Below are 24570 nucleotides of genomic sequence, written 5' to 3'. Positions count from 1 at the left end.
AAATATTAGTGAGTTATGTTTAAATATTTAAATATATATATTAGTGTTTCACTTTGTGTATAAGTGGCTACATGTGTTGGTAAGTAGCTACATGCGTATGTATATGGGTTATTAGATATTTTTATTAGTATCAGTATGAGTGTCTATATGGTTTGGTGGGGGTATTACTTAGCACATAGATGCATGAGTGACTGACTCTTTGTTTGTATGTGTTTTGAAGACAGCATATGTACAGGACTGTATGGGTGGATGAGTGTCTATATGTGTTTGTTAGTGAGTGAATGACTGTCTCACTAGTGTCTTTATCAGTAACTACATATGTTTTAATCTAGTATATATGAATATTGATGTATATAAGTGAGTATATGTGAGAGTAAGAGATTGTAAGAGTTCCTGTTTAAATAAGTATGTGTTTCTATAATTGATTGTTTAAGAGAATAAATATGTGTAATTTTCAATAGAAGTAAGGTGGAAGTGTGTGTATAACTCTATATTCAAATAAATGGATGTTCAATAGTTTATTTGCACGTGTGAATATGTGTGTGAGTAACTTTTGGATGACTGTCGGTGTGTAACAGGATGTATAGGTGTATCACTTCATATGATGAGTGAGTATATGTATGAGTGACTATATAGAACGGTTGGTGAATGAGTGGATGTGTATATAGATAGTGGAATTACTGAATTGCTTGTTGTAACTGATATAGGTATCTCCATTTTTTTTTAAATTTCAGTTTCTATTTTTGAATATGTGTCTCAAGGGTTACATTACAGTGAAAGGAGGTCTGTCACTATGTCACAAGGATGGTGTCATCAGTGATGTCACTGACCATGTCATGAGTGATGTAATATGTGACGTCATCAGCAGTGCATTGCAAGCGCAAGTTATAGTGAGTCCAACTAACTATAACGTGGAATTTCATTGGTTTTATGTCAGTAAAATTTCCAGCTAACTATAACATGTGTCAAACCTATGGTTTTTTCAGTGAATTTCATAGGTTTTTTAAATGCTACTTCCTAACTATAACGTGTGTAAAACCTATGGTTTTTTCTGTGAATATATATATATATATTCACTGAAAAAACCACAGGTTTCACACCAGTTATAGTTAGGAATTAGCATTTAAAAAACCTTTGAAATTCACTGAAAAAACCATAGGTTTCACACCAGTTATAGTTAGGAATTAGCATTTAAAAAACCTATTAAATTCACTGACAAAACCAGTTATAGTTAGCTGGAAATTTTACTGATATAAAACCAATGAAATTCCACGTTATAGTTAGTTGGACTCACTATAACTTGCGCGTGCAATGCACTGCTGATGACGTCACATATTACATCACTCATGACATGGTCAGTGACATCACTCATGACATCACTGATGACACCATCCAGTGAATATGTGTCTTTCTGAAAAATAAATATTAGTGAGTAATGTTTAAATATTTAAATATATATATTATTGTTTCACTTTGTGTATAAGTGGCTACATGTGTTGGTAAGTAGCTACATGCGTATGTATATGGGTTATTAGATGTTTCTCTTAGTATCAGTATGAGTGTCTATATGGTTTGGTGGGGGTATTACTTAGCACATAGATGCATGAGTGACTGACTCGCTGTTTGTATGTGTTTTGAAGACAGCATATGTGCAGGACTGTATGGGTGGATGAGTGTGTATATGTGTTTGTTAGTGAGTGAATGACTGTCTCACTAGTGTCTTTATCAGTAACTACATATGTTTTAATCTAGTATATGTGAATATTGATGTATATAAGTGAGTATATGTGAGAGTAAGAGATTGTAAGAGTTCCTGTTTAAATAAGTATGTGTTTCTATAAGTGATTGTTTAAGAGAATAAATATGTGTAATTTTCAATACAAGTAAGGTGGAAGTGCGTGTATAACTCTATATTCAAATAAATGGATGTTCAATAGTTTATTTGCACGTGTGAGTATGTGTGTGAGTAACTTTTGGATGACTGTCGGTGTGTAACAGGATGTATAGGTGTATCACTTCATATGATGAGTGAGTATATGTATGAGTGACTATATAGAACTGTTGGTGAATGACTGGATGTGCATATAGATGGTGGAATTACTGAATTGCTTGTTGTAACTGATATGGGTATCTCCATTTTTTTTTAAATTTCAGTTTCTATTTTTGAATATGTGTTTCAAGGGTTACATTACAGTGAAAGGAGGTCTGTCACTATGTCACAAGGATGGTGTCATCAGTGATGTCATGAGTGATGTCACTGACCATGTCATGAGTGATGTAATATGTGACGTCATCAGCAGTGCATTGCACGCGCAAGTTATAGTGAGTCCAACTAACTATAACGTGGAATTTCATTGGTTTTATATCAGTAAAATTTCCAGCTAACTATAACTGGTTTTGTCAGTGAATTTAATAGGTTTTTTAAATGCTAATTCCTAACTATAACTGGTGTGAAACCTATGGTTTTTTCAGTGAATTTCAAAGGTTTTTTAAATGCTAATTCCTAACTATAACTGGTGTGAAACCTGTGGTTTTTTCAGTGAATTTCAAAGGTTTTTTTAATGCTAATTCCTAACTATATAAGACCTGAAAGCCCACCAGGAATCTCCAGTATGCGCCAGGGGACTGCATTGCAGAGAGGTGTAATGAAGCCACAACCCTTTTTACACCTCTCTGCAACGCAGCCCCCGTGCATGTTTGAAGAGGGGAAACTAATTCCCCTTGCATACTGGGGGCCCCTGGGGGCCAATTAGCCCACCTGGAACCTCCAGTATGCGCCTGGGGCTGCATTGCAGAGGTGTAATGAGACTATGCCCCTTGTTACACCTCTCTGCAACGCAGCCCACTGCCGCGTTTGCAGAGGGGGAACTAATTCCCCTTGCATACTGGGGGTCCCTGGGGTCAACTAGTCCACCAGGAGCCTCCAGTATGCGCGAGGGAGCTGCATTGCAGAGAAGTGTAATGAGGCCACACCCTTGTTACACCTCTCTGCAATGCAGGCCACTGGCGCCTTTGCAGAGGGGGGACTAATTCCCCTTGCATACTGGGGGTCCCTGGATCATATCTGCCCAAACACCGATATTCCGAACGATTGTAAATGACTTTTCTTGAGAAACATTTGGATTTGGATTATCATGTCCTATACTTTGGAATTTTTGAAAGACTGACTTTGAGGATGCTATAAATTACTCAAGTCTGCCCGAATTGTGTGGGTAAAATTGATACCTAGTCACTTTTAATAAGAATATACTTATGTCTCGTCTAACATTTGGAAGAAATATCTAGTTATATGACAACGGGATACCGACATAACTTGAAGGAACTAAGAACGCCCTGAAGAAGTTCTGTTGTACAGAACGAAACATTTCGGCTGGCTGTGGTACATAAACTTAAGGAAAATAAAAGCATTTGAATATACAGCAAGATTCAGCGCTTCAATAAGTACTCTAAGTGATATGATTTGATTGGACTCATTGTGAAAGTGGTGCTGTGCCAAACTTTGGAATATTCTCCACTACTCTCTACTACTTACTCTCTCCCACTCTCTACTACTCACTCTCTACTGCTCTCTACTACTCACTCTACTACTTACTCTCTACTACTCTCTACTACTCAGTCTCTACTACTCACTCTCTACTACTATCTACTACTCACTCTACTATTCACTCTACTACTCTCTACTACTCACTCTGGTACTCTCTCTACTGCTCTCTACTACTCTCTACTACTCACTCTCTACTCTCTATTACTCACTCTCTACTCTCTACCTCTCTACCTCTCTACCTCTACACCTCTACCTCTCTACCTCTCTCTACACGCACACATATAGACATATATGCATATATATATGTGCATATGCATTTATATATATGTATGTGTATGTATAAAAAAAACAACTAAACATTTTTTTTTCTAATCAGCTACTTTTGAAACTGTCATTCTTTTTCCCCATGGTACGCTCCCCGGTACGCTCCCCGGTGCGCGTACCGGGCGCTCCCCCCGCGAAAATCAAAAAAAAAATTTTTTTTTTTTCCCCGTGGGGCCCTTTTATGGCCCCCACATCAAACCTAGGGGGTCAAGGGGGGTCTACTCTGCCCCATTATGGTCATTTCCCCCTTTGTTTTGGCCACCTCTTGTGTCTCGATCCTACCGAGACACAAGATGGCGGCCGCTCCGGACTGTTTAGAATGTTTACAGACACCCCAGAGCCAATCAGCTTTCTGCGCGCAAGTCGCGTGACGCGCCCGGTGCGCGTACCGGTGCGCTTACCGGAGCGCTGCTATAGATATATATATTTTTTTGAACCTTAATTACTCAAAATCCACTGGAGCACATATCTTGAGACATAGCAAAGGCACATCGGGCTACCAGTCCCTACAATTTTGCCAAGTTTGGTGGAAATCCATTCAGCCGTTCGGGCTGAAAGTGAAATCGACCGCCCTATGGAAATTAACATGGGGAAAACGCGTTTTGGGACCCCCCTTTTATCTCGGCCCCCGCTTAACGAATCCCCCCCAAACTTTCAGGGAAGGACCGGAACGCTGCGAGGCCATTTTGAGGAAATTTTCAGGCAGATTCGTCAACCGGCGCCAAAGTTATTCCAAATAGAATTTTCAGATTTAACATTGAAAAAAATCCTAACTATAACTACCTACTGGCGACCGCCAGTAGGTAATATATATATATATATATATATATATATATATATATATATATATATATATATATATATATATATATATATATATATACATGCAAGTGTGTGGTGTGAATTCAACGGTACACCCAGTCTATATAAGCGTATTCCTCCTATCCACTTCCCTATATCTAGGTATGGTTTTTTATATCTCTACACATGTCCGTCTTGGTATCCACTGTTGTGTATGCTTATTTTGTGCGGCCTGACTTTGTCATACTGCTTTGTCCTTCGCTTATGCAAGACTAATTATGTGGGGCGAGTACTCTGCTCTCGCCCTTTCGGCTCTTCCATTATGTAGTGTTCTTCTCTACAATGCATTGTGATGTTTCTCATCATCATTTTCTTTTTCTTTTATTATCATTGTTGTCTCAACCGATGTTTAACCTTTTTTAGTACACTGTTCCCACATTCAGTTTTAGTACTGGCTCCGCGTTTTGGTGCAGAAAAGTTTCACAGTATATATATATATATATATATATATATATATATATATATATATATATATATATTATATATTCACAGAAAAAACCATAGGTTATAGTGGATATATAGTTAGGAATTTGCATTTACAAAACCTTGAAAATTCAATGAAAAAACCATAGGTTATAGGCCATATATAGTTAGGAATTAGCATTTACAAAACCTTATTTTACTCGCATAAAACCATTGAAATTCCATATATAGTTAGCTAACTATAAGCGCTAACTATATATCGCGCACCCGCAATCCACTGCTGATGATGTCACATATTACATCATTCATGACATGGTCAGTGACATCACTGATGACATCACTGATCACAACATCCAGTGATTGTATGTGTCTGTAAAGTTTAAATATGTTTCACATATTGAAGAATGAGTGGATGTATAAGTGTCTGGATGAAGAATTTAGTAGGTGCATGACTGACTGTATGAGTGAGTGATTAAATGTGTCTCACTGAGTACATGGGTTAGTGACTAAACTGTCTTAATTCGTGCATCAGTATGTTTGATGTTGTGTAAGCTGCTGCATGTGTTGATCAGTAGCTATAAGAGTGGCCATATGGGTTATTGATTGGTTGCCCAAATATTTGAATGGGAGGCTGAGTGTGTGTGTGGGTGGCTGTGCATAGATGTGTAAGCAGTTGATTCACTAGGAGTATGAGTTCAAGAGTGCATGTGGAAACAGCTATATGGGCGGTTGACTGTGCATGGGTGTGTTGGTGAGTGAATGGATTTCTCATTGCTACATGTGCAAGTAAGTACGTATGTAAAACACAATACATGTGAGAGTTGAGATATATAAATAACTGAACATAAGAGCCAGTGAATGTGTGAGTGGCTGTATCAATCACTGTGAGCTTGTATCAGGGATTATATAAGAGAGTAAATATGTGTTATTATATGTTTGAATAAGTAAGATGTGTATAACTGTATAGTTGAGGAAATGGAGGTGTGATTGATTCTTTGCATGACTGACTAGGTGTGTGAGTAACTCCATGGATGAGTGACAGTCTGTGAGTGTCTGTTTATACTGAGTGTATGTAAGGTTATATTAGAGTCTGAAGAGGTTCATTGTATTATCACATGAGTGATGTGATCAGTGATGACAAATGAGATGTCATCAGTGATGTCATTTGAGTTGTCATCAGTGATGTCATTTGAGATGTCATCATTGATATCATTTGAGTTGTCATCAGTGATGTCATTTGAGATGTCATCAGTGATGTCATCAGTGATGTCACTGACCATGTCATGAATGATGTAATATGTGACATCATCAGCAGTGGATTGCGGGTGCGCGATATATAGTTAGCGCTTATAGTTAGCTAACTATATATGGAATTTCAATGGTTTTATGCGAGTAAAATAAGGTTTTGTAAATGCTAATTCCTAACTATATATGGCCTATAACCTATGGTTTTTTCATTGAATTTTCAAGGTTTTGTAAATGCAAATTCCTAACTATATATCCACTATAACCTATGGTTTTTTCTGTGAATTTCATTGGTTTTTTAATAGCAAATATGAAAAGCTTTAAAATGTCAAGTACGTGATAGATAAAAACATTTTCGTATTTATGCACGCTGATGTGCTTTGAACGCTGCCCCCCCCCCCCTCCCCTCTTTTGCCTTAGTAGTACTCTCTCTTTGCAGATACTGAAGGGTAGTTAACGCAGGCCTTTACCCCCGTTGTAATCCGTCGTGCCTCCTTGTCTCTCCATTTGATTGATTGTTGTCCAAGCATTTACTGTTTTAGAATTGGTTCTCTTTGGATCATTCTCTATTTACAAACAAGCACAAAGTCGCAATACTCTGTTTAGTCTTTGCAGATAGTGAAAAATCGTGTAAAAAAATAAAAGTAATCGAGCAAAATCAGTAGGCCACTAATTGGATCTCTTTTTGACCTCGCTAAAATAGAAATATTAGGAACAACCCTTCTTGAGAAATACGAAAATAGTGAGATGAACTGAGCTCCACACCATGAGGGCTGCAAGACAGCTCGGCTCCATCACCCATCCCGCACAAAATAACGACAAACCCTATGCAAATATTAAAAATATAGACAACACACCAGCAAAGAAACAGGGTAAAACATTTTATTAAAAAACTATTTACATAACGTTGGTTTATAAGATGATGTCAGTAGTGGACCGATGTGTGAATAGATCGAAAACAGCACAAGGCTCCAAGATCCGGATAGCAAGCTCCTGGATGTTGGGTGCCATAGTTTAGAGTTCTGAATTTCAGCCTTTTTCAATGCCTGTGCTTTGTTGAATCAAAATGGCGGCTTGACACAAAGCTGACTCAAGCGTTGTTACTGATGCTATGCAGACCAAAACTGGTTTTCAGTTTGTACATTTTTCTAGATTTTTCAATCCAAGTTTGGTTGACTTTGTAGAACGATGGCTTCAGATTTTCAACATACGGTGTGGTGGCGCTGACTGGGAGGGGGCGCTTCGCTCCTGCCCCCTCCCCAAGTAAGATTTTCATACGTGAAAGTACGTTAATGGTTTTGGTCCCTGAGATGCTTCGATGTCACTACCATTCTCAAATAGCATAAGTTCTGGATGTTGGGTGCCATAGTTAAGAGTTCTGAGCAGCGCTTGTAACACTGTCTGAAGCTTATTTCCACCTACTGCAGCTTCACTATTCTCAAAGTAAGTGAGTGTCGTTTGTGGACCTGACTGCATTAGAAAACAATGTGATATGTTACCTTCCTAAACAGCTTGACGGAGGCCCCTGAGGGGCGGTGTGATGGCCATGGACTCGGAGAAGACGCTTGGCTCCGACACCCTCCCCAAGTATTATAGCACTGGTGTAGCCTGAGATCGCCCCCGACATAGGCGGCCGGCTCCCGGGGTCCGGCGGAACTTTTTGCCTTTTGATGACTCTTCAATTCTGGACCTTGTCCCACAATCCGTTTGACCTGAAGACAAGCTGTAGTGGGGCGCCCCTTTATCGTTTTAGTTGCCATTCCGCCCGCTTTTGCTACACTGTGCCTCTTCCGCCATTCAGCTGTTTTCCGCCCGCTCTTGCGACTACAGCGTCTCGCTCACCATGTAGTTGAGATGCGCCCGCTCTTGCGGTGCAGCGATAGGCGGCTGCCACAGGACTCTCAAAATGGCGGCCGGCTCATCGGTTTTGGGCCTGGTCCACTAAAATGGCCCTGGGACACCTTGGAACTCGGACGCTTGTCTGCTAGGGCTTGGGTCCCATTCTCGAAAAGCGTCCCCTCAGCCGTGAAGATTCTACAAAAGTCTTGGGGGCCTCCGACTCCCGCAGGCTTCTGGTGGGGAGCGGCTGCCATGATTGCTCGTGGAATGGCCACGACGGAGCTACGAGATGGTAGTGGTCTCATGCTGACGCCAGCTTTAGTCTGAAACATCCAGAAACACTGTAGACTACCAATTCGATCAGTTCCGGTAGCGCCCCAACATGACCCGGAAGAGAAGAACTTGCCCTCCCCTCTTTGACTGATGGTTCTTGTTGCCTGTCCCCTCTGTTGTCATTTAACAGAACTTTTTGGACTGCTGAAAGGGGTTGTGTTCTGAACGCTGGTTGGTGGAGACATTTAGACTATATTCTTGACCTACGTTGTCGCGTAATGCGTTTTATGACACGCCGCGTTAGCGCACCCGGAAGTGATCCGAGGCGCGGCGCGCAGCGCGTAACGTAAGCATAACAGGTCATGTGACTTGTTAATAAAACTTTTCATTGGTTCATTTTACTTTTGTTAATTTAATGATGAAAAGCTTGGTCATATGACCTAAAAATTACGCTTTTTATTATTTTCGAACAATATTTTTTTTTCAAACATATGTTATAATATTCCAGGCTAATGTACTTTCCCGGAAAATTTACAACTGTCTTGCAAGTAAAATATATTCCTTTTTCGAGAAAAAGGGCGTTTCTTCCTTCCATGACGGAGCCGTTGAGTAAAAGAGATTCGGCCTGCTGTCTTAGTCGCCGATACGCCTGATTATCAGATTCTTATCGATCACTTTATGTTGCAGACATGAAAAACACAACTGCCCTTGACCATTTATCTTTACTGCGTTCCTACATATTATACCTTTTATCCGTCATGTAATTGGACTGCTTTATTTCACTTGCCTTTTACTGATTCGAAAACAGTCACTAAAAGTAAAAACTTTACAAATGAAAATACTACTACCGTGTTTTGTTTTAAAAACCTTTATTGTGAAAATGTCAGTATACAAATACGGGCCTATAACCACGTGGGCCGGCCACGGAGCAAACTGAAATCGTATATGATGAGGAGACATTTACACTGTAGAAGAACGTAACGAGCGGGCCATTAGGTGACAAGAACAAAGGTGTCTAACAGTTGCGGAATCGGTGGACGTACATTTTGTAATTAAAATACGACAGGGCCACTTACAATAACATTTTCTAGATATACATTTGCGGGCAAAGAGTTACGAGTCCCATTTATACCGGCGCCATTTTGGGCGAGGCCGGGCAGGTCCAAGATACAGTCAAAATGTCTCCACCAACCATCGGCCAGACCAGAACCCCTTTCGGCCCTTTATGCTACAAGATGGTGTCTTCCATTCAGAAAATATTGGTGGCAGCATTTTGAAAGGAAACAGAAACAGCCGTTCTCAGTTGTTACATTTAGGAAGAATGTTGAAGAGTAGTATGTGGAAAATCTGAAGCCATTTTTCTACAAACTCTCAATCAGACTTGGATGGAAAAAAAAAACCTGAAGAATGTACAAACTGAAAACCAATTTTTGTCTGTATAGCACCAACAGTAACGCTTGAGTCAGCTTTGTGTCAAGCCGCCATTTTCATTCAATCAATAGCGTCCCCCTGCACACATTCAGGGACCTGGTCGTGTCTTCAGATGAAACGCATTGTAGGAAAAGAAGCAGAAAGGAAAAGGAAAAAAGTTCCGCCGGACCTAGTGAAGCTGCAGCAGGTGCAAATAAGCTTCAGACAGTCTTACAAGCACTGCTCAGAACTCTCAACTGAGGCACTCAACATCCAGGACTTGCCATTCGGATCTTGGCGCCTTGTATTTTTGTTTTGTTTTTGATGGAGGGGAAACAACAAAAAACAGACATTGAAAAAGGCTCAACAGTGCAGGGCGCCTTGTGCTGGTTCCGACCTATTCACACATCGGTCCGCTACTGACATCACCTCATAAACCAACGGGGCACCCCCACGCCGACTTTCGGCGCAGCATTGTAGGATGGCCACACCAGTGCGGCAATTTGCTGGACACCACCTCGGTGCCATCCAGATCTCGGCGCGTTCATTCAATCAATAGCGTCCCCCTGCACACATTCAGGGACCTGGTCGTGTCTTCAGAAGAAACGCATTGTAGGAAAAGAAGCAGAAAGGAAAAGGCAAAAAGTTCCGCCGGACCTAGTGAAGCTGCAGCAGGTGCAAATAAGCTTCAGACAGTCCTACAAGCACTGCTCAGAAATCTCAACTGAGGCACTCAACATCCAGGACTTGCCATTCGGATCTTGGCGCCTTGTGCTGGTTCCGACCTATTCACACATCAGTCCACTACTGACATCACCTCATAAGCCAACGGGGCACCCCACGCCGACTTCCGGCGCAGCATTGTAGGATGGCCACACCAGTGCAGCCACTTGCTGGACACCACCTCGGTGCCATCCGGATCTCAGCGCGTTCGAGTCACTGTGCCGGAAGAGTGACCGGAACTCAGCTGAACACGCCGTCTTTCGGCGCAGCATTGTAGGATGGCCACACCAGTACGGCAATTTGCTGGACACCACCTCGGCGCCATCCGGATCTCGGCGCGTTCGAGTCACTGTACCGCAACAGTGACCGCAACTCAGCTGGACACGCCGTCTTTCGGCGCAGCATTGTAGGATGGCCACACCAGTGCAGCAATTTGCTGGACACCACCTCGGTGCCATCCGGATCTCGGCGCGTTGTGCTGCCTTCGGCCTATTCGCACATCGGTCCGCTACTGACGCCGCCTCACGTGCCAACGGATTTTCTACGCTTTTTGTAGCCCTATGTCGCATAACAGGTCATGTGACTTGTTTATAAAACTTTTCATTGGTTCATTTTACTTTTGGTTTCCTAAAGATGGAAGGCTTGGTCATATGACCTAAAAATAACACTTTTCATTGGTTTAGAACATTTTTTTTTCCCAAACGATGAAAGCCCCACCTTGTTTCTGGATCATTCAGACTGAAGCTGGCGTCAGCATGAGAGCACCACCATCTCGTGGCTCCGTCGTGGTCATTCCGCGAGCAATCATGGCAGCCGCTCCCCACCGGAAGCCTGCGGGAGTCGGGGGCCCCCAAGACTTTTATACAATCTTCACGGCTGAGGGGACGCTTTTCGAGAATGGAGCCCAAGCCCTAGCAGGCAAGCGTCCGAGTTCCAAAGTGTCCCAGGGCCATTTCAGTGGACCAGGCCCAAAACCGAGGAGCCGTCCGCCATTTTAAGAGCCATGTGGCAGCCGCCTATCGCTGCACTGCAAGAGTGGGAGCAACTCAACAACATGGTGAGCGAGACGCTGTGGCCGCAAGAGCGAGCGCAACTCAGCTAGATGGCCGCCACCTGGGGAGGCCCGTTCACGCCGGCTCCCCCACGCCCACCCCCCGGGCCGCCGCACGCCAATTTTCGGAGCAGCATTGTAGGATACCAAAACCAGTGCGGCAGTTTACTGGACATCACCTGGGTGCCTGTCGTACATGTTGTGTCAGCCATGTGACACTGGACACAGACCGCTACTGACGAGGCCTCCCCCCGCACCACCCGGGACGCCCCACGCTGTTTTTCTGTGCTGCATTGTAGGATCCCTAAACCAGTGCGGCACCCAGGCGACATCACCTGGGTGCCGTCCAGAACTCTGCACGTTGTGCTGCCTTGGGACTATTCGCACAACAGACCGCTACTGACGAGGCCTCCCCCCGCCCCACCCGGGACGCCCCACGCCAATTTTGCGGAGCAGCATTGTAGGATCCCTAAACCAGTGCGGCACCCAGGCGACATCACCTGGGTGCCGTCCAGAACTCTGCACGTTGTGCTGCCTTGGGACTATTCGCACAAAAGACAGCTTCTAACCATTGTTGCTTTTTGTGTTGAGAAATGTTTAAATGTTTTTAGTTTTTGTTCCGTTTGTTAAAGTTAGTAGTTAATAAAGTTTTATAACCTTACTTTGTTGGAGTGTTATCTATTTTTTTAAAAACGGGTGAATGGGGCCTTGATTCGGGTTATTGTCATGTGTGGGCTTTGGAAGTGTGTTGCTGCAGGATCGGACATTTCAAACTCAAATGCACGTTCTTTTTCTTACCTTTCCGAAGCATGGAGCGCAATAGCAGGCAGAGAAAGGGTGATGCACGTGTTGAACACTACCTGACCTGGCAAGTTGCTGGTAGTGCCCCACCGCCAGCTCCTGAAAGAGGGCACACACACACCGCCGCCCCGAGTACTTCACAAATCTTTAAAAGACCATGCGCTTGTTCATGAGGCTTAAATGGTTTATCACCTCTTCTAGAACCCCTACATCGACCCTCTGACGTTTCATGGAAAAATTACCATGTAACACAATACCAAGCCCTGTCAGCTGAAACCCCCAAGGAATCGTGGGGCATATTATCAAGGGGGTTTATCTCCGCTTTTTTGGCTTTAAAAACCATGAAAGCGGAGATAAAATTATTTCCCTATTATCAAGCTGTCGCTAACACCAGTTAGTGACAGCTAAAAGGAGATAGCGACCATCTTGGGCCCCGCTTTGCATGTCAGTGATACTTATCACTAATGACATGCAAAGTGGCGTGCCAAGATGTTAGCGACTGGAAACAGTCCCTAACATCGCTACCTTCTATTACCAACTTTTGGAGATATTCGCGCTAAGCGCGAATATCTCCAAAATCTAACACCTGCCCTGAGCAGTTCTTAGCCATGTTATCCAATGGGAGGTGGATAACATGGCTAAGAGCATTAGGTCGATAATACATGAATATCGCTGACTTTTCTGCGATAATAGCAAGGTTTATCTGCGATAAAAATCGCCGATGTGCGGCGATAATTTTTGTCTCTAAACAAGTTAGAGACAAAAATTATCGCTAGTTGTTCGTAATATGCCCCCGGGTTTTTGCTTGCAGAAATCGGGAGGCGGGAGACTAGCACTGAAATCAGTACTCACACGCCTGAATCAGGAGGATTGGCATGTCTGAATTCTCTACAGCTGGGGCCATAAACTACATCCGCAGGGTTAGATGATAGCCTGGAACCAGCCTGGAATCTAAAATGGCTGCCGTGCACGACAAAATTGTGGCATTCGAAAAAAGGCAAGATGGCGCAGCCGCTGGAAGAGATATATCAACATATATCAGCCTCCTCAGCCACCCTCAGGAAACATAAGGGATTAGGATATGTCTCCCGCACCCCCTTATACCTAGTACTTTAATTAACGAAGCACAAAATGGCGAATTCCCGTTTCGCTACCAGTTTGCGGCCCAGTTCGCGGCCCGTGAAGCGCTTCTACCGTGAAAAATCATTTTTTTTTTATTTTCCCCACGGGACCCTTTAATAACCCCAACAACATTCCTAGGGGGTCAAGAGGGGGATACCTTGCCCCCTTTCATTAAATTCCCCCTTAGTTTTTCACCTTTTCTTCTCTCTCGATCCTACCGAGAGACAAGATGGCGGCCGCTCCGGACTGTCACGCAGCAAAAAAAAAAAAAAAGCTCACGCACAGCCGCTGGAAGAGATGTATCAACATATATCAGCCTCCTCACCCACCCTCAGGAAACATAGGGGATTAGGATACGTCTCCCGCACCCACTTATAACTAGTAATTTAATTTACGAAGCACAAAATGGCGAATTCCCGTTTCGCTACCAGTTCGCGGCCGCGCTTCTACCGTGAAAAATCATTTTTTTTTTATTTTCCCCACGGGACCCTTTAATAACCCCAACAACATTCCTAGGGGGTCAAGAGGGGGATACCTTGCCCCCTTTCATTAAATTCCCCCTTCGTTTTCCACCTCTTCTTCTCTCTCGATCCTACCGAGAGACAAGATGGCGTCCGCTCCGGACTGTTTAGAATGTTGACAGACACCGGAGAGCCAATCAGCTTTCTGCGCGCAAAGTTCCGATAAGCGAAAAGTAAGCGGACCGGATCGCTGCCCAGAGCGCTGTTACAGATATATATCTTGGTTTGAACGTTAATTTCTCAAAAACTACTGGAGCACATATATTGAGACCTAGCAAAGGCACATCGGGCTAACAGTCCCTACAATTTTGCCAAGTTTCGTGCAAATCCATTCAGCCGTTCGAGCTAAAAGTGAGTCCAACCGCCCTATGGAAAACTCAATGCAAAAAACGCGTTTTGGGACCCCCCTTTTTTCTCAGCCCCCCCTTGACGAAACCCCACCAAATTTTCAGGGGCTGCTCAGAAACAAAATGTGCCATTTTCCTGAAAATTTCAGCCGATTCCGTCCACAAACGCCAAAGTTATTAGACATAGAATTTTCAAAAGTCCCATAGGGAAAAAATTCTAACTATATATACCTACTGGCGATAGCCAGTAGGTAATATATATATATATATATATATATATATATACAAAAAAGAGTTTTCCTCCTATGGAGAGGCCCACACCGAGGATACATCTCTGCAGATGAGTACTTGCAATCAGCACCAACTCCGTGCCTTCTATCAGTTCCACAGCTCTATTATATATAATATATATATAATAGATTTATCTGTAGATGTATGTGCATATAATATAAATATATATATATATGTGTGTGTGTGGTGTGTGTGTATGTGTGTATGTGTGTATGTGTGCAGTGAGATATACACACTACGAGGGAGCACGCTTGCTCCGTCTCTTTCTTCTTATGACAGCAAGCCTTGTATGTGTCTCCAGCTTCTGCCAGTTTTCTTTCACCATTGTACTTCTGTGTATGGTTGGTCAGTATGACTACCTGGTGGTACATTCTGTATATTTCTGCTGACGCACGTGTGCTGTCGATGCTTCGTTTACTGTGCTTCTGCATGTGTGTGGTGTGAATTCAACGGTACACCCAGTCTGTATAAGCGTATTCCTCTTATCCACTTCCCTATATCTAGGTATGGTTTTGTATATTTCAGCATGAGTGACATCTGTCTCTACACATGTCCGTCTTGGTATCCACTGTTGTGTATGCTTATTTTGTGCGGCCTTACTTTGTCATACTGCTTTGTCCTTTCTCTGGGACATAATTGTACACAGATCCATGGATCCTGTGCATAGTTCTGCTTCGTCTCTTATTGCAGAAGCTCATGGATTTCTTCCATTGTGTACTGGCCATTCAACTCGGTAAGATTTTCCTTCGCTCTTTCCTAGGGGGTGTAGTTCAAACTGTTTTTCTCCGGGCTGTGGTGCCATTGCCTTTGTTTGTTGATGCTCCCTTTCCGGAGCTTAATGGTGTAGTGTCAGCCATGCGTTCACTTGCGGTCTCCACCTGTTTTAGTCCATCTTCTTGGTGGACTGGTTCTCTTACGAAACCTTGTGGTGTTGAGTCGCAGACCAGCCTCCAATGGGGTATAGCTTTGGTATCTATTCTAAGTTAAGGAATCTACGGCTAGATGTCTCTTTCAGATGAACACGTTACTTACCTTCAGAAAGGATGTATCTGGTAGAGACACAGTCTAGCAGCAGATTACTTAACGTCCACCCATCTTCCCTGCTCTGCGAGGGCCTTTTCAGGTTAGGTTCTACCCTCTGGCTCTTTCTACCAGTTATATCTGTCTTCACGCCTGTTAGTCTACTTCGCATACTTCACCTGGTCAGGGTGTCTTCTTCTTCTGTTTTACCTAGGGCTTCTCCGCCCATTCTCGCAAATGGGTAGTGGGCTCATATGTCCATACATGCTTGTACACCCTCGTTCTTTCCAGTGTGGTGGTTGCTTATGTCCTTCTCCCCTCCCTTCCCCTCCCTGATGTTTTGTCCGTTAGTTTGGGGTCTATTTGACTCTGTTGCAGTCAATTGATCATTTTTGGGGCCGTGGTTAGACATTCTCTGTAGTTGCAGAAATGTTATCACTTGCCTTATCTTCATGCTGTCCAGGTCTCGTTGTAGTTTACCTTGGCATTCATTTGATTGCAGACTGCTTGTCGTTTCCCGTATCATTAATTTGCTGTTTGCCACATTGGAGGGTCTAGTTCTTCGCTTATGCAAGACTGTTTCTGTGGGGCGAGTACTCTGCTCTCGCCCTTTGGGCTCTTCCATTATGTAGTGTTCTTCTCTACAATGCATTGTGATGTTTCTCATCATCATTTTCTTTTTCTTTTATTATCATTGTTGTCTCAACAGATGTTTAACCGTTTTTAGCACACAGTTCCCACATTCAGTTTTAGTATTGGCTCCACGTTTTGTCGCAGAAAAGTTTCACAGTAGAAAACTGATGTCACTACGCCCGTAGGGACTTATATGGCTCCACTGACGTCATATCCATGGACAACGTCAGGGCAGAGCCATGCGATGCCGTCCTCTGAAGCTCAGAGGTATTGCTGAGTTTTATATAGCACGAACTTGACCCGAGTCGGGTATCAGAGCTCTTTACATAGCACCAGTTGCATTATATGAGGACACATTCATTTTTGGTTAGGCATGATACATCGTTATGGAAGGAGAGTAACGTGTTCTTTAGTGCCATCTTCATCAGCATCCTGGAATGACTTGCAACTGGCAGGTCAGTCACTGCAAGAGAGTAATTTGTTCCCTGGGCACCACACTTTTGGATGAAGAAGCTGTACAGTGTCAAAAGTATTTTCCCTGATACAGACATTTTTCCAAAACATGAGAGTTGTGCACCTAGCATCACATGAGGTGCAAAAGGATAAATTAAAGAAACCTCAGGTGGCTATTACACTTCACTGTTTTCCCAGATATCCTATTGTATGATGATGAGCTTATCCTCAGATCCTCTGGGAGTGGGAGAGCTGTAGGAAGCTGTCTCTGTATATACTATACCAAAGGAAGGTATAGTTGCACAGAGTCCAGGGAGTCTCCATGGGTATAGCAGAGGCTAAATTAGGTAAGTACTAACAGTTCTCTTTTTAGTTATGTGGCCGAGCAGTTTAGGCTTTTCCAGAGGGTGTGTTAAGCATTTATTGTATTCACTCAATCAAGGCTGATGGCACACACTCAGAAACCGAATCCAGACTAATTAGATAAGTATAAAAAAAGGTATACTTACGTTTTCTTTTAGAACCAGGCAGGACTTGGCACATGTAAGTAAAGTATACTTTCAAATGCAAGACTGTTCAAGAAAATGCAGTTGTGCTTGAAATTACAACTGTTACAGGTTTGTATATGCTTTGGAAACAGTTTAAATTACGCAGTAATTACTTTTCATTACTCTTGGATTACTTTGAGTATGGGGGTGGTATGCCTAGATACCACACCTTAAGATCTCTCAATACAAGGTAAGTACAACTTTTTATGGTTTGCAACTGAGTTCTCTTTTCTTCATACAACAGTTTAATACTTAGACATGTTTAGGCCCAAACTCTCATTACATGAGTTTCTATGGGAAAGAATTGTTAGCGGTTTCTCAGGTGTCAGTACATGACTTACGAGGGTGAGTTTTGGGGGTTAGGACCAAGGTTCCCCAAGGGCTAGGTGAGCACTCGAGTTGCATCACCAGCCTCACTGGGGCAGTCGGGTGCAGAGTGCAGCGGCTCAGTGCAAGCCAATGGTGCTAAGGGGGCCTACTCTTAGAGACTGCTTACGAGCAGGCCACTCAGGTGTGGAAGCAAAGCTCCTGGGGTTAAGGATACCACTGCAGGGGCCAACGACCAGCACACGAGCTGCACCACCAGCGGCACTGGGACAGCCGGTGCAGGGTGCAAAATGGACATAGGGGACCCTATGCTTTGCAATTGAGGCCTTCGGTTCTGGGGAGTTGCTGCAGGGTCGGGACTTACGGAAGGCGAACACTGGCTTGAGAGATAAGTTGGGGTCTTGGGGGATGCCTGGACACCGTTGGTTGGGCCACCCAAGGCCGTGGGGTGTCGGGTGTAGGGGTGTCTTCTGGCGAAGAGAGGTGTGCCCACCTTTGCCAACCCCATACCTCAGGTTGGTGACTCAAGGTGAAGCACACATCTCAGTCCCCTCCATCCAGGCCCCTCCATCTTGAAGATGAGGGGACTCAACCAATTAGGAAGAGGCTTATGCCCCCTCCCACTGGAGGGTGGCATAATAGGGGGTGTACCCACCCCAAGGAAGGGAACCATTGGTCCCGACCTGCACACCCCTTTAACACCCTTAAATTTAATATTTAGGGGTAACCCTTAACCTTGCCTTTCAGATTGAAGGAAGAAAGAAGAAGGACCGGCTAGCCGTGTTGACCCTGGAAGAAGAGGAGGACACCAACTGCCTTGGCCCCAGACCTACCAGCATGTCCCGTCTACGATCTGCCTACAGCAAGAACCCCGACGAGTCCAGCAGCAAGCAACCCCCAGAGCCTGGAGAACCTGCCTTGCGACCCTATTACAGACACTGTCTCCCTTGAGCACCAGATTTGCTCGAGCCAAGACTCGCCTCCGGATTCCGGATTCCAACGACGCAGCGATTCTGCATTACTCTGCACCTGACGCCCAAGGCCTGAGTTGCCCAACACCACAAGGAGGTCTCCCCACCGATCCTGACTATCACCCCAACCTCCCTCATGCCTCATGACGACGCCCGCAGCCTCAACCTGAAGGGTCCCCCCGACCGCGACTGGAGTTGGTAATTAAACCGGACTAGCTTGGATTTTCTGCTGATTCTCCCAGTCAAAGTGGGGGCCAGAACCAGTGGGAACGAGTTGCTGGGGGCAGCAAAAGGCAGGGACAGCTTCCAAAGGCTGCAGCTTCTCCTTTTGTGAACCCAGCACATCCTGTGGAGGAGGCATGACACCTCTTCCCAGGATGGGCTTTGTTTCTGGACCCAGAGAGCGGAAGCTCTCTACCCAGGGTTCCAGAAACCTGTCTTGTGGCGGCAAATGGTGGGCAGCCATTCAGGAACCACACCAGGCCTGGTTGATTTTCAGGGTCCATCTCTAAGATGCCCTCTGAGTGCATTTTACATTAAATTCCCACACTGACATCAGTGTGACTTTAATGTGCTGAGACGTTTGCTACCAAACTTCCCAGTTTTTAGTAAAGCCATTATGGAGCTGTGGAGTTTGTAATGACCAACTCTTAGACCATATACTATTTATGTCTTTACTACATTTATAATGTCTTAGAATGGACTTCGACACTGAAGAGGTACAGGGCTCATGCCTCTGTACCCTTATCTTAGGGCTAGTGCACCAAGCTAGAGGGGTGATTTACCTAGGCCTCGGGCAGTGGATTGCAGGCATGGCACACAGGGATGTGTGCCATGTCATTCTTCGCTTTTCTATGCACCAAAACAGACTGACTGCAGTGGCAGTGTGTGTGTGTTAAGGTACCTCTAAGGGTGGCACATTAGGTGCTGCAGGTCTTACAGGTTTTCCCTGGCTGGTCACAGTGCCCTTGGTACCCATGGTACCTTTTACAAGGGGCTTACCTGTGGCAGGGATGTGCCAATTGTGTGTAGAATACAGGCCCTGGGAACCTGATTGGCAGGGACCTAGGGCACATCAAGTCAGGTTGCATCAGTTGTCAGGCAAAAAGTGGGTGGTACATGCAAAAAAAGGGCACTTTCCTACAAGATCCCTTTGTAGATCATTGTGGATGAGTTTGGGGGTCTCCCTAGGGCCTCTGTTCTCATTCAATGGAGCCCCTACTGATTTACTGGTATTTTCAGTGTATACCAAGAGGTTTTCTTCTACAATTAATTCAGAGGCTCTTTCTGGCAAGGGGAGTTAGAAATTGAATAGTGCATGCAAGAAAGTCCTCACATAGCTGGATAATAGGAGGGTGGTATTGGTGATCATGATCAAACCTCCAATTAAGCATATTTTTAGGTGGTAAAACGAAACAGATGGGATACTGTGGAATGTTTATAAAACTCCTTAACCTCTTCGTTGCTTCAGACGGCACTCGGCCGTCCGACTTCACAGTGGGCGTGTGCGGAGGACGGCCGGGAACCGTCCACAACACGCACGCGTCATTTTTTTCAGCACTGCAGCGGAATGTCCGCCACAACAAAGAATCTAAAGACGAGAGTGGTGCATGAGACTCTAATCATTTTTACTCAAAATCTTTTTTATTGAGTTTTTCATAAAGTATTGCAATAACATAAAAATACATTGCAAGGGTTCTTGGACACTTCTTGCTCTTTGGCCTTCAACGACCAAGATATAGAATAGAGACTTACACAAAAAACATTCAGCAAAGGAACATCCACTCTAGATTGGAACCTTGCCTCAAAATCCCACCATACAATAACAAAACGTAGATGGCACATCCTTCTCTATTCAAGCACCAAAGTATATGAAACTCTTTACCACCAAACATAAGATGGATGACTACCTTGTCTTCAAAAGACTACTCAATAGTTGGCTCTTCCCCACATAACCACCATACTCAACATAAATATACAGCATATCCCTCTGTATATAAGCATTTATTTGGACTATAGATGTGTACCTACCTGTGTGTATTGCTTTGTATAAACATGTATAAAAATATGTTTTTAAATATATAGATATTCATTAGTTCTGCTTAGCAAATGCACATAATACTTATGGTTATATGATTCTATGTTTAACATATATATAGATGACTGCATAAATAAATACATCTTTTATCATATCATAACTATTTATCTACAATTGATTCACTATTGAATTACATTAAAAAAACAAAAAAACAACTTTAAATACAGCAACACTTGAAAGTCTGAGTTTATTAATTACAATTTAAATCCACATAAATTACCTTCTTTATGCATATATACCTTCCATGGATTTGTGTATCTTTATCTTTATTACTTTGCTTCTAATTCAGCATCTCCAATGCACTACCCTATATCTCACCCTATACCCCTCGCAACATATCCCCTACCTCCACTCTGACTCATCTCTAACCTCAATCTACTACTCTCATCAATGCACTACCTTATTTTTCATCCTAAACCTCTCTCAATATATAGTCTACTTAAATTCTTTCACTCATTTCAAACCCCATTCTACTACAATGATCCACAAAATAACCCTTTCTAGACTCCCATTCTACTATGATCCCCAAATAACCCTTTCTAGACTATCACCTACTTCTCACCGTATACCTCTCTCAATATATCCTCTACCTTCACTCTCTCACTCATCCCAAATCCCATTCTACTACTACGATCCAGAAAATAACCCTTTCTAGACTCTTCACTTCTCTACCCCTCTTTGCATCATCTCATACCTATTTTACTATTCAGATCTCCCAAACAAGCATTTCTAAATCCTTCCCTCTAACTTCCCCCTCCACCTCCCCTTTACTTATCCCAAACCTCCTCCTACTGCTATGAGCTCAAAAAACCCATTCAAAATCCTTCCCTCTTCTATCCTTCCACTATCCTTTTCAATCAAAATAACAGACTAACAGTCCACCGCTCAAATTAATTTCATATTTCCCTATACTAATTCCCCACTAATCCTGTTTGGGTTCCGGAGCTGCGTGCTACCTGCTGAAAAGGGCTTTGACACCTCATCTGGGGTAGCAAGCGCTACATAAATATAAAAGCAAACCCTTCCCTCTTCTATCCCTCCACTATGCTTTTTCAATCCAAATAACATAAACACCGCTCAACTTAATTTCTTATTGCCCTATACTAATTCACCACTAATCCTTTCTGGGTTCCGGAGTAGATTGCTACCTGCCAAAAGCACTTCAACACCTCATTAGCGGTAGAAAGCGCTATGTAAATGAAAACTCTTCCCTCTTATACCCCTCCACTATCATTTTTCAATACAAATAACAGACTAACTTGTCCACCAATCAAATTAATTTAATATTTCCCTATACTAATTCATTACTAATCCTTTTTGGGTTCCGGAGTATCGTGCTACTTGCCGAAAAAGTGGTTTGACACCCCATCAGGGGTAGTAAGCGGTATATAAATACAATGCAAAATTTCAGCATTTAAGTTGAACCTTCAGTAATGCTTATACTTATTTCAGTTATATACTGCACATATGTTTGCTCTTTGTCTATTGTTCCAAGGTCTGGTTGATTTCTGTTGTCCAGTGTATTGTTTTCTGTTTTGGTGAAGCAACATGGATCCTTCCCAACCACCTTTTTTGTATCCTGTCTTCTGCCAGAACTTCCTGAGTATTCCGACAAAGTGGAGGCTATTAAGCAGCAGGTTAGAAGTCTTCCTAGACCGAACCACGACACCCTCAAGTTCATTCTCGAGCATCTGAAGAGGTGAGGATGAAGTTTGAGTAAACTGGTTAATACCATGGAGGTGAACCATAAGTAGGAAGGACATTTTGGTGAACCTATAAAAAAACAACGTTGGAATAGTTACCTTGGATAGTCTACTTTTTTCCCACACTCTGTCTTCAAATTCAGGAAAATTATGCACCATTTTGTTTTTCAAAGAAATATGAATGCGCTGAACAAACGGCAACTTAGCACGCATGGCTATCTTCTGAATGACAGTAGCAAAATCAATCGTTCAGATTGTTGCCCTATCTGCTAATTTACAGGTTACTTTAACATCAGGGAAAGCCATGTGGAAATAGGTGCCATATTGGCCAACTTGGAGGTGCAGTTCTGTAAAAAATGGAGGGAAATATTTAAGAAATTCATTGAGTCAAGGAGAAGAATAGTTAAACCAAGAACATTCGCTTCTTTTTTGGCGACTTGTATATGAAATTGGAGGAGAGGAAGCCTGGTGATACAGATTTCAAAAACCCCAATCTGTCAAATGGCTTCCTTGTAATTTTCACTATGAGTGACAAGTCAAGCCGGGTAAAAGCCCATTTTAGGGAAGAATTTTGTCATCAGATGTGTTTCATCCAGTTTCTACACAATCCTCTGTATTGTGCTCATTAGGTGGGGTCAACTCCCTCAATTTCCCATTACCATGTTTTATTCCTTCCCCTGATCTATTTGATCCACCTGTCTTTCCCTGACATTTCCTCCCAGTTCTTCCATATGGTTTATCCTTGTTGGGGCAGGGAGATTCCCGACATTCCCTTCTTCCCTTGTCAGCCTCCTTGCTCCTTCTTTTCATCACTTCATTTCACAATCACTTCCCTGTCCCGTTTCCTTTACTACACTCGTGTTGTTTGCTTTTACACAAATGTTTAAACACCTGCTGCTCTACCCGTGCTATCCCACCTACCTTTTTATTCCTCTTCTTCTTTTTGCTTTTCAGGCCTCTTATATTTATATATCAGGCAAGAACATTCAGAGCCCAACTCCGATTTAAATCCAAACTCGACCTTTATTTGTCTGTGCTGCACCATTTAAACCACTCTTTGCTTCCTTACATGTTTCAGCATTTTCACAGCCTTGTTCCCTGGAGAGTGGCTTTGTATACTCCCAGTGGTCATGTGGCCCATAGTGTCCACTACACGGCCGAGGAAGCCCCTTATTTGCATATTTTCACAACGTGACATTTTGCTTAATTTCATTATACTTAACAGCGTGTTTCTACAAAGTCACATAAAGCAATGTCATTTCTTGGGGAGCACACTGTTAAAATTAATTAATGATGCAAAGTGCCTCCTTATGCTGCGCTCTGTAAATTGATATGTATTGCAGAGTTACCAGAGGGAGGGCATCACCTCTCTCATCTCCCTTCCTCGACGCCACTCACCAAATAGCCACGGAAGTCCTTCTGGCTGGGGTGGTCGTAAAAGCGGGTCATGCCTTTTCCATCAAATGTTTAAACGTCCTCCGTTTTACCAAAGGCCCCCGACCCTGCAGGGCGGGCTCTGTAAACAGGAACGTTCCTGTTTACAGAGCCCCCCCTGCAGTTTAGCAAGTTAGCGCCAACGCAGGCACCCTTGCACCATAGTGCAAGGGAGCCTGCGTGCAGGAGAGGATTGTTTGTGTAGGAAGGTGTCCATTCCTGCACATAAACAATCCTAAAATGCAATTCTGTCATTTTCATGTGTGCTGCTTCATGCAGCACACATGAAAGTGACAAAATTGATTTTTTTAAAAAAAGGTTTGTTTATGTACAGGAAGCGACACCTTCCTGTACATAAACAAACCATGGCATTTTGCATTGTTCATGTGTGCTGCACGTGTGAAGTATTTATGCAGCACACAAACAGTAATAAAGTGAAAACACACCAGATAAAACCACAAACCAATTTAGAAAATAGCTAATTGTTTTTTTACACAAATCTGTTTATTACTTTTTTGTAGATACAATTATTACTTTTTTGTAGATACAATAATGGTGCAAAATGCTGCAGTGTGTAACAAAAGTGTACTTGCGGTACGCATGCTCAC

General features: G+C 43.2%; 1 protein-coding gene across 1 annotated transcript in view; it reads left to right on the top strand.

Moving 5' to 3' along the window:
• Window positions 1-24570, top strand: part of ARHGAP9 (Rho GTPase activating protein 9) — a 580228-nt gene that overhangs the window by 472064 nt on the left and 83594 nt on the right. The window contains exon 17 of the mRNA XM_086966621.1: window positions 22419-22524. Coding sequence (XP_086822747.1) covers window positions 22419-22524 — 106 coding nt within the window. The remainder of the gene's footprint in view (window positions 1-22418; window positions 22525-24570) is intronic.

This window comes from Lissotriton vulgaris, chromosome 1_1 (assembly GCF_964263255.1).
Source record: "Lissotriton vulgaris chromosome 1_1, aLisVul1.2, whole genome shotgun sequence".
NCBI lineage: Eukaryota > Metazoa > Chordata > Amphibia > Caudata > Salamandridae > Lissotriton > Lissotriton vulgaris.
Note: the sequence above shows the minus strand (reverse complement) of the source record. Positions and strands in the feature narration are given on the sequence as shown.